Consider the following 10974-nt stretch of genomic DNA (forward strand, 5'->3'; position numbering starts at 1 on the left):
TGTTTACGTCTACCACCGATTTTAATTTTTTTTTCAATTCAGCTCCTTCATTTTGAATTTATAATAATAATAATAATAACAAAATGAATAAAGGTAAAAACCGTTTAAATAATATATATTTAGCCGCCTTTGATTGTCAATACACAAGAAATTAGAGTAATGTTAGTAGGGCTCGGCCCATTTTTTTTTTTTTTTTTTAAACCAAGGCATTCTGATATACATTTTTTTATTGTTTTAATATTTGATTATAAATGCAATTTTAATAATATTTTTAGTCGTGTATAAATCCTAATATACGTAACATTTAAATATTTTTACATCCGCTGTTGTGATTAATTGGCTACATTAGTGTATCTTGGAACTACTTATCAAAAAGACATTTTTTTCTATGTTTTTAGGCCAGTTTTTGCAGAACTTTTGGATCTATGATATCTTTTCTATTAAAATATGCAAATTTGTTTACTCTTGATAGTGGAGTCAAATAAAGTATGTATGATTTGCATTTAAAAAACTTTATTAAACATTATTTAAATTCTTATGAATTTATTACTGTGCATTCTGCTTATTTTTTTTAACCAGGAATGTTTTTATTAGATTAAAAAACTGAATAACGTAAACATTTTAAATAATGACTAATGTTAAATAATTTTAAATAAAGTGTAATTGATAGATAAATAATTGTTTGCTATTTACAATTAATTAAAAAGTTTAATGAGTAAAAAATTATATAGAAAAAATGGGAATTTTTTTGAATGTTTAAACTCTAAACTGGATGTTTGTGTGATAATGTCATTTAACTTCCAGGTATCAAATAAACTAAAATGTGTCAGTATCATCTGTGAATAATTATCATTCAGTGTAAGAAACTTGGCTTTAATAATGCAAAACAAAATAAATGAAAATGATTCGAAAGTCAGTTTTTGGAAAAAAAATACAAAAACTGTCCCCGGAAGACCAAGTCCTAAGAAGGAATACCAAAATAAACCTGCCACAACTTCCTCTTTTCAAGAATTTGAAAATAGTGTTTCTGATGCTTGGACTATTGGAGATAATGATGATGATAATGATCTTTTAGCAATAGCAGATGTAACATTATCGAAAAAAGCAGCACAATCAGCTGCTATTAGTGTAATACAGAACCATCATATTTCTCGCCTGAATGATTCACTTGTAGAAAAAAGGAAAACAGAAGCTATACAAAGATTAACCTTGCAACAGCCCTCAGGTTCAGAAAATTCAACAAATCAAAAGCCTAATCAAAAATCTATCGAGGACTTGAATACATCGCTCAAGGAAACAGAAGAAAGTGAATTAATAAAGACGGGAAAATTTATGCCTTTGATAAATGCACCAGTTTTGAATTTAGATAAACTTAGAAGTTTAAGTTGGAGTGGGATACCACCCCGATTAAGGTCGATGACATGGAAATTATTAGCTGGATATTTACCAGCAAGTTTGGAACGTCGACAAGCTGTATTAGAACGAAAACGAAAGGACTATTGGGGTTTTGTTTACCAATACTATCACACAGATTGTAATGAAACAAATCAAGATATCTATCATCAAATTCATATTGATATTCCAAGAATGTCCCCTGAAATAAATTTATTTCAACAAGAATCTGTTCAACAAATATTTGAAAGAATTCTTTTTATTTGGGCTATTCGACATCCAGCATCTAGTTACGTTCAAGGAATTAATGATTTAGTGACTCCATTTTTCATCGTTTTTTTACAAGAAATACTTCCGGAAAATGAAAATTTGAACACAATTATTTTTAATAACTTGCCAAAAGAATCTAGGGATGCAGTTGAAGCAGATGCTTTTTGGTGTTTATCCAAATTTTTAGATGGAATACAAGACAATTATATTTTTGCTCAGTTAGGAATACAGCAAAAAGTAAATCAATTAAAAGAATTAATTCAAAGAATAGATTTGGAATTACACAAACATTTGCAAAATCACGGAGTAGATTATTTACAATTTTCTTTTCGTTGGATTAATAATCTCTTAACGAGGGAATTACCATTAAGGTGCACTATAAGGTTGTGGGATACATATTTAGCTGAAGCTGATGGGCTTGCAGCTTTTCAGTTATATGTATGTGCAGCTTTCTTAATTCAATGGAGAAAAGAAATTCTAATACAAAAAGATTTTCAAAGCTTGATGCTCTTATTACAAAAAGTGCCAACAGAAAAGTGGACCGAATGTGAAATAGGTGTCCTCGTAGCAGAAGCATATCGTTTAAAGTTTACTTACGCCGATGCCCCTAATCATTTACAATAAGTTATTGAATTTTCAGTGTTAGTTGTGTGAACATTTATTGTTTAAAATAAAAATAGTTAACATTTTCTATCTGAAAAGACTATAAGTATGCCATTATTGAGAGATTTATATTTTAAGAAATTTATGAAAGTAAATTTTTATATTTAAGAAAAAATAATTGTAAGGAATTTAAAAATTACTAGTAAAATTAATTTTTCAGGTTTGGTACATACATACTTTATTAATATTCAACCTTTACTTAAAAAACCTCTAACTTTTTCAAAAATATAAGAAATATTATTTTACTTACTATTCCGTAATTTTGTAAAACATCAACATCGTGAAATATTTCATCAGATTCTTCAGTCGAAGTATTTAACAATGAATTTTTTCCTTCTAACTTACTCATCTTTAAAATGTTCTAGAGATACTAACGGTTAAAAGCGGAAATAGAATACGCTTTTAAATTTTATCATAGAGTAAATAACAAACACAAATATCCTGGAAGCGTGAATTAAACTATTGTATTTTATTTAAAAAATTTTTACTTTTGGACCTATTTACCGATTTCGTGATTTATCATCTTACATTTAAAATTTAATATTTTCTGTAATTAAAGTCAGTTATGGTAAGTGCCTGTAAAAAATATATAAAATTTTATTAGCACTTTAAATTTACCTCCATGTATTTAAGATAAACACAGGTTTATAAATATTTTGCATGGCAATTATTAACATCATCTTACACAATTATAACATTTCAAAAATTGTATCGTATGTGTGATTGTCTATTGATTTAATTTATTGATTTTAGGGAGAACAAGTTAATCCCAAAGCGTATCCTTTAGCGGATCATCAATTAAATGGTGCTATATTGCATTTAATTCAACAAGCAGAAAATTACCGGCAGTTAAAAAGAGGTGCTAACGAGGCAACAAAAACTTTAAATAGAGGACTTGCTGAATTCATAGTTATGGCAGCCGATGCTGAACCTTTAGAGATTTTACTTCATCTACCAATATTATGCGAAGATAAAAATGTCCCTTATGTATTTGTTCGATCTAAACAAGCTTTGGGTCGAGCATGTGGTACTTCTAGGCCTGTAGTGGCCTGTTCTGTTACAGCTAATGAAGGTTCTCAGTTAAAACCTCAAATTGAAAGTATTCAACAAGAAATTGAAAAACTGTTAGTTTAAATTATTCAATGCAATATTTTGTACAAGATAATTTGCAGTAATGATACTTTAGGTTAAGTGATTTTATTGTTTAATTTTTTTACTATATTACTCGTAATAAGCAATTAAAAATTAATTTTTTTTAAAATGCATTTTTATTATAATCCTTTTCAATAAACCATGTAACTAATTTAATGTGTAACATCGAATTAATAATAAAATATTGAAATGAGACTTTAATTATTTTTCTCGTATGTTTGTTTACTAAATTGGTTTATTAATTAATATTATGCAATAAATTGATGCTGATATCCTAAAAATTCAACTAAAATTGCCTTTACTTTATAAATCTTATAGACACTATATATCTTATAGAATCTTGGGCTTTTAAAAAATGAAGTGTTTTCCTGAACTTAAATTTTAACAAAAGAACATTTTTAAGCAAATTTTTCTTTTAATTTACTATTTAAAAAAAAATTTAATTTTTTTAAAATTAAATTTGATATGAACTTAAATTCAATTTCAATATTATATTAATTATATGGGAGTAAGTTTTTACCATAGCATAAAAAATTATCATGTCGAAATAAAATTTTTTTTTTTTAAATTTAGGTTGGTAAAAATGTTAAGAAATAAGCTTTCTACGTTGGTTTCTAAGTTATAAATGCAATGTCTAGTGTTGATGTTGACTTAGTTAATGACAATAATTGTAGGGAAGATTCAAAAAATGGTTTAGTAAGCTTACCAGAAAATTCAGTTTTTAATGAAGAGTATGATTTCCCGAAATCCGTTTGCCATACATGCAATGGCTATTACGGCCCTTGCTTTGGTGAACCAATTTGTGCTACCTGTCATGCATTTCTTTTTCCTGAAACTTTAACTTGTGGATATTTCGAGGTAGACACGTTATTTGAATTCCACACAGATGACAGTGATTCTGGAAATGATGAACCGACGGATTCATTTAATTTTCTCGACCGACGGGATAAAATGTTTCGTCGTTCACAACGCTGTCAAAATAAAAAACGAAGTCCTCATCAAAAATTTGACTTATTAGCCCAACAAATTATTTTCTTAACAACACCGAGGGGATCTGATGATATTTCATTAGATATTGTGCAGTGCTTACCCGCAGAAGTGTTGTTTGTTGTTTTTTCGTACCTGGACGATTTATCACTATGTTGCGTCGGTAATGTATGTAAAAGATGGAGAAATTTATTAAAAACTCAAATTAGTGATGAATCATGGAAAGAATATACTTTAAAAAGGTGGCCTCTATTCAAACCTGTCGTTTCACACGGTAATTGGTTTAAATTGTATACTCGTTTAGTTGAAAGTTCACCTTGCCGAACTTGCTTACAAGTGATGTGGAATCAAACTAATTCTAAAGCAGAGGAATATTCGTGGAGGAAGAATAGACTCAGATATGAATTAAGAAGTCTTCAAACTGATCCTTTAGAAGGTATTCAAATCACGCCATTAGATTTTGCATGTTTTCATTGGCAAGCCACCATCACCGGCCCTGTTGGAAGCCCTTATGAAGGTGGACTTTTTTACTTACATATACATGTTCCAAATGGTTATCCTCTTTGTCCTCCGATTGTTAAATTTTTAACCAAAGTATTTCATCCCAATGTATCAAGGCATGGCGATGTTGGAATTGATTCTCTGCAGCACAATTGGAGTTTGGCATTGACTATATCTAAAGTTCTTATATCAGTGCAAAGTTTATTAACTGATCCATATTGTCATGTATGTATGGAACCTGAAATCGGTTCGTTATATTTATCAGATAAAGAAACTTTTGAAAGAATTGCCAGAGCATGGACCTGGAAATATGCAATGCATGATTATTTAAAATAATTCAAAATGGTGATGTTAACAAAAAAAAAACAATCAAATTATTCAAATGAATTTTTTTTTTTTTCAATCGTGTAGAAAATTTAAAATATGACTAGTGACTAAGCTTTAAAATTTTGTTATTTGTATAAAACAAAAAAATAAAACCTAATTATTATTATTATTATTATTATTATTACTTTTTTTTTTCTTTTCTTTAATCACATTTTTAATTATAAATTAACTGTACCGAAATGAAAAAAATAAAACCTAATTATTATTATTATTACTTTTTTTTCTTTTCTTTAATCACATTTTTAATTATAAATTAACTGTACCGAAATGAAAAAATTATATTTGTTAATAAAATAAAACTTATTATGATGATGATTTTAAACTTAATCACTTGTTCATTTAACAATTAATCAATAATTAATTTAATTAAATAAATTTTTTTTTTTTTTTATAAAACAAATTATTCAATTTGAAAAATACCCAAATATTTTTAAAAAATTTTGTGCAAAGGGCATTTCTCGATTTGATTACAAAGAAAAAATTTATTTAAAATTATAAAATAATGTAAAATTTTTTTTTTATTTTTTTTTATTTTAATAAAAATTATAAAATTCTAAAATAATATCATTATTAGTTTTCAAAAAAATTTTCTTATTATTATTATTATTTTAGGCCAGTTTTTCATACAAAATATAATATATATATATAATTGTTAATTGTGCTATTTTGCGAATTGAGTGACAAAACAAAAATTTTTGTCGCTAAAATTTTAAATTTATTAAATTATAAAATTAAAAGTAATCATTTTATTTTATTCGACATGAGTATTTATTAAAAAAACATTACAATATATATATTTAATTGTGTAATAATCGATTATTTGTTTTTTTATTTAAATTATTTTTAATTTACATTTTAGTTTTATATTACATTCATTTATCATACAATGAATTATGTTATGGAGCATTATAAATTTAAAAAAATAATAAACAAAATAGCATAATTAACATTACACGAGGTAAAAATTTTTTTAAATAAAAGCATAAAAACCGAGATTGATACAAATCATATACATGCATACTTAAAATTTTAATAATTTATTTATTAATTATAAATAAACGTACACAAAAAAAAACCTTATTAAACATTATATATGTATAATGTTTCAACAATTTATTATTATATTTTAATTAATTAATTTTAGTGCTGATATCATATTGCACTTTCATCAAAAATATTTATATTGGGCCTCATAATATCCTTAATTATTTTCATTTATATATATATATATGTATATAAATTTTTAATAAATTAATATAATTGAAGTTATAAATAAGGAATGCAGACTAGTAAATTAATTATAAAATAACACATTTTTATTTTACAAAATTTTTGATAATTTAAAACGACTTTTAACCAATTTTTTTTTTTTATTATTATCATTAATATCAGGGAAAAAATAATACAAATATTTTTGTTATTATTTTTCCATAAATCTCTCTTAATGAAGATTAAACTTAAAAAAATTTACAGTTTAGATAAGAAATAATTGAAATATTTTTAAAATTAATAAAAGTCCAATACTGATTTTATTAAATAAATAAATATTTTTTGTTTTCGCTTTTTGCTTTTTTACAAACTTATTAAAAATAAAATTTATCTACTGGGAACATAAATAATTAATAATTATAAAATTTTTACTTTTACTTACATGATAATAATATGATTGGCTTCGTAAATTATTTTGTATAAAAAAAAAGTAATAAATGATATAAAAAGTATATAAGATTTCAATCACAGTAAAACTAAAATTGATCGACTAAATATTTTTTTTTTTTTTTTTTTAAGATTTAGAATTAATGAACGATATCAATACCATCCTCGTTAAAAAAAAAAAAAATATCATTAAGCTATTAATCCCAGCCTATGTATTTTTGCAGATAAAAAATTATGCAATATAAAAACCATTGGCTTTGGACAAGCTTCTAAATCTAATTCCTGAAAAATTCAATAGGTTTTTATTAAAACAAAATTTTTCATAAAATGATAATTTTGAAAAGTTAAAAAAAAAAAAAAAAAAAAAGAAAAGTGAACCCACAATTTCACCATCCTCTCCTCCAAAATCTAACCATAGTAGTCTTGCCCCATCATCTGCTGAAGCTCTTAATTTCTCAAAAGGAAATGCCCACAATACTCTTCCTTCTCTCCCTGATATTGAAAAACTACCCCTTTCGATTAATTTAAAACCATTCTCGTAATGAAGTATTAATTGACAAGGTTGACCCTGGTATAAGCAACCTAAAAAAAATTTATGATTTTTTTAGGCCAAATTTAATATTTATTTGTACTAAGGAAAAAGAGCATTAATGTAGATTTCATCACATTTAACTTACGACAGACTAATTCTCTTTGATTTGAAACACATTGATGGGCCCCTTGAACTAGAGCTCTAGCCCAAGCAGCTAAATCTCTATGAGTTTCTGCCCTGAGGAAATGAGTAATAACACCTTCTCCTGTGCCACATCTTACATTAAAAACAATTGAGTCAGTTTGTCTAGTTGAACTAACTAATCTGAAAAATATAAAAAAAAAAAAATTTGTTTTTAAATAGCTCAAAGTCAAAATATTTTAATTACTAAAACTTTTTGTAACATTATATAAATAATTATAAGTTTACCTAGTAGAAAGTAAAGGGTAAGTTTCTAGTGATGCTGCCCATGCTTCAATACTCCAAGGTGCCGACTCATATAGCCTTAATTCTCTATCAGTAATAGCAGCAAAAATTGATTGCCATTTATCGTTATCTTCACTACTTTCAGAACTACACCTGTCATTCTATGAAAACAACAAAAGAAAATGTTAATTACATAAACTATTATCAAAAATAGTAATAATAGTTTTAATAATCTGACTCACTAATGAAGGCGGTTTTCTGGAAAGCCATCCAATATGTCTTAATTCTCCTAAAATATTTGTTAATACATTGGATGCCACTTTAAGTGCTCTTTCTGTGAGAACTGCCAAAGCAGAATGCAAGGTGTTAAACCATGCTGCTGCTTCTGCGGCATCTGATGCTCTTAGCACGCAAGCATGTACACTGTCCGGAGAGTGAAGCTCTAGTGTTCTATTTTCTAAAAAAGAAGCAAATAAAATTTTAAGGTGGAAAAAATTTAGGTTTTTGAAGAAATTTAGATTAATGAACTTACCAGAATCAATATGCCTGAAATTTCTAATCAAATAACATAGTTGTAAAGGTAGATATCTAGTATCAGCTCTTTGGGGAGATTTGGGAGAAGGAGGATCACTAGATAAAAACCCTCTTTGCAATTCCCATCCAACTTCTGATATTATACTTGCTTTTCGAAAATAAGGAGTAACCTCTCGCAAATATTTAACTGTAACCAAAAAAAATTAAAAAAATAAATTCTACTTTTTTTAGAATTCAAAAGAAAAAAAAAAACGTTACTAAACTAATACGGTATTTTATTACTCTATGATATATATACGAAAATTCGGCAACACTGGTTAAATATTATTTTTTGAATTCGCGCCTACTTTTAGATCTTAACTGACATAAAAAAATGAAATTAAATTGTGGTGTGACAATTGTTAATCGCTTTGCAACCAATATTGGTATAAAATGTGATCAAAAATTTAAAAATGCCGTTCTAGCCGTAATGAAACCTCCAAAAAATGAAGTAATTTATTTGTTGCTTATAACCTCAAAGAATAAAACTGGCACAAAATACAAAGTAAGTTTTCTTTTTGAATCATTAAACCTTAAACTTAGTGATTGGTTTTTAATTATTTTATAATTTTAGATTCGTGGTAACATTGAAAAAACTTTTACACAATTTAAGCATCAAGGCAAAAGTACGATTAGATTTTTGGAGCCGCCACATGATATACAAATAAATGCAGACAAAATTCAATTAGCAAATTTTTTATTATTTTTAAAAAAAGTTTGGAATAATGAAGTTGAAGATGTGCCACATACTACAAAGCTTCCAACATTAAAAAATGTTAATTCAAATAAATTGGAGATTAGTAAAAAATCTCAATATCCTACACTTCAAGGATTTCCAAGCAATTTGCAGACACTAATAGTAAGTAAAAACACAACGACACAATAATAAATAATTTTTATTGCAATGTGATTCAAACAAAAACTACTTTCACAGATCAATAATTGTCATTTAAAAAAACTAGATAGTAGAATTATGAAATTAAAAAATTTAACTACATTATCTTTGGACAATAATAACCTGACCGATATCCCTTATGAATTGAAAAGAATGTCTTTAAAGTATTTGTCGTTATCCAATAATAAATTGGGAAATAATCACCAGTGCTGGAAATTTTTATCATGGCCCTTAACAGAATATTTGGAATATATAAATTTGTCTGGAAATGAAGTAAGTAGTATTTTTTTTACCAATCCAAACTTCTTTTATAAAAAAAAAAAAAAAAAAAAAAATTTTACTTAAACAAAATATGTTTCAGATGAAATATTTTCCAGCTAGCCTTTCCAGATTTCATAAGTTAAAAGTATTGAAATTGAGCAACATATCAGCTAATAGAATTCCATTTCGAATATTTTTATTACCAAATCTTCAAGAGCTTGATCTCAGTAGAAATTCTTTGTTAGCATTACCGGGAACGATAACAAAAAGACTAAAAAAATTTGATAAGCTCGATATATCAGAAAATGAATTTTCTCAAAGCAATATTGGGACATCAATCGACATGAACAAAATGCCAAAAGATTATGTTCCAACCTTATTAGAATTTTCCATGAGAAACACGTTGAAAAATAAGTAATGTTGTTTAGTACAATAAGACTAACGACACATTAAAAAATTAATTTATTCAAAATTCTGTGAGTATTTTTTTTTATTTGGTATTTCAGATTACTTTATAATGAATCGACTTTACCCCCTCGACTGATTCCTTTATTAGATCATGCTAAGCTGTGTATTTGTGAAAGGATTTGCATTAAGGATTTTGGATTTATATACACAACCGCTGATCCGAAATCATTAGCGAATACAATAATTACATCAAATCGAATTAACACGATATCGATAGCTTTCACTTCGTGTTGTCCGCAACATTTGGATTATTCCAATATTCAATCATAACACAAAAGTTTTAAAAAAAAAAAAAGAATTTATATACCGCGTATTTATTTATTTTGTTATTTTTTTTTTTTTTATTTATTTTCATATTATCATTTGCCATTTGATTTTGATGCTTAAGAGATTATTATTATATAATTTTTTTTTGTTAATTTATCGTAATAATTATAAATAAAAATAATCATTTCAAACACGTTTGAATTAAATGAGGCGTAAGTCAAAGTCAAAATAAATATTTCAATCTACGATAAAAAAATTATAATTTATGCATTATAATTAATGTTAATTTTATTATTATTATTATTATTATTGAATATTAATAAAATTAACGGTAATAATAAAATCAAATTCTATTAATTAACATATTTTAAAAAAACCTTTTTTCTTTTACAAAATATGTTGTCACGGTTTTAAAATAATTTTTGGCAATTAAAAAAAAAATAAATAAAATTAATTCCCTTCCCCGCCCCTCGGAATAACAATTAATTAATAAAAATTTCGCAACACTAAATAAATTTATTAATTCACATTTTATTATTATTAT

General features: G+C 25.8%; 6 protein-coding genes across 6 annotated transcripts in view; 4 read left to right on the forward strand and 2 right to left on the reverse strand.

Moving 5' to 3' along the window:
* The window catches only part of Phum_PHUM044550 (uncharacterized protein), a gene marked incomplete at both ends in the record, with an annotated part of 4102 nt that extends 1428 nt beyond the window's left edge, over positions 1 to 2674 (reverse strand). Inside the window, one exon of the mRNA XM_002423188.1 lies at positions 2576 to 2674. Coding sequence (XP_002423233.1) covers positions 2576 to 2674 — 99 coding nt within the window. The remainder of the gene's footprint in view (positions 1 to 2575) is intronic.
* On the forward strand, positions 880 to 2286 carry Phum_PHUM044560 (uncharacterized protein; the record flags this gene model as incomplete). The annotated part of the gene is made up of 1 exon (XM_002423187.1): positions 880 to 2286. One exon carries the CDS (start codon positions 880 to 882, stop codon positions 2284 to 2286), a length of 1407 nt encoding a protein of 468 aa, XP_002423232.1.
* A 563-nt stretch (positions 2675 to 3237) lies between the features above and the next one.
* On the forward strand, positions 3238 to 3459 carry Phum_PHUM044570 (ribosomal protein l7ae, putative; the record flags this gene model as incomplete). Its single annotated transcript, XM_002423189.1, has 1 exon — positions 3238 to 3459. One exon carries the CDS (start codon positions 3238 to 3240, stop codon positions 3457 to 3459), a length of 222 nt encoding a protein of 73 aa, XP_002423234.1.
* A 648-nt stretch (positions 3460 to 4107) lies between these two features.
* Positions 4108 to 5301, forward strand: Phum_PHUM044580 (ubiquitin-conjugating enzyme morgue, putative; the record flags this gene model as incomplete). Its single annotated transcript, XM_002423190.1, has 1 exon — positions 4108 to 5301. The coding sequence occupies one exon, from the start codon at positions 4108 to 4110 to the stop codon at positions 5299 to 5301; it is 1194 nt and encodes a 397-aa protein (XP_002423235.1).
* A 1896-nt stretch (positions 5302 to 7197) lies between these two features.
* Positions 7198 to 8867, reverse strand: Phum_PHUM044590 (uncharacterized protein; the record flags this gene model as incomplete). Its single annotated transcript, XM_002423191.1, has 7 exons — positions 7198 to 7290; positions 7391 to 7590; positions 7686 to 7864; positions 7970 to 8127; positions 8209 to 8423; positions 8499 to 8670; positions 8862 to 8867. 7 exons carry the CDS (start codon positions 8865 to 8867, stop codon positions 7198 to 7200), a joined length of 1023 nt encoding a protein of 340 aa, XP_002423236.1.
* Positions 8868 to 8873: 6 nt separating this feature from the next.
* Phum_PHUM044600 (leucine-rich repeat-containing protein, putative) lies at positions 8874 to 10433 on the forward strand (the record flags this gene model as incomplete). The annotated part of the gene is made up of 5 exons (XM_002423192.1): positions 8874 to 9044; positions 9114 to 9398; positions 9474 to 9707; positions 9796 to 10109; positions 10202 to 10433. 5 exons carry the CDS (start codon positions 8874 to 8876, stop codon positions 10431 to 10433), a joined length of 1236 nt encoding a protein of 411 aa, XP_002423237.1.
* Between the last annotated feature and the right edge of the window lie 541 nt (positions 10434 to 10974).

The sequence above is a fragment of the Pediculus humanus genome, genomic scaffold, assembly GCF_000006295.1.
Source record: "Pediculus humanus corporis 1103172107394 genomic scaffold, whole genome shotgun sequence".
Classification (NCBI taxonomy): Eukaryota; Metazoa; Arthropoda; class Insecta; order Psocodea; family Pediculidae; genus Pediculus; species Pediculus humanus.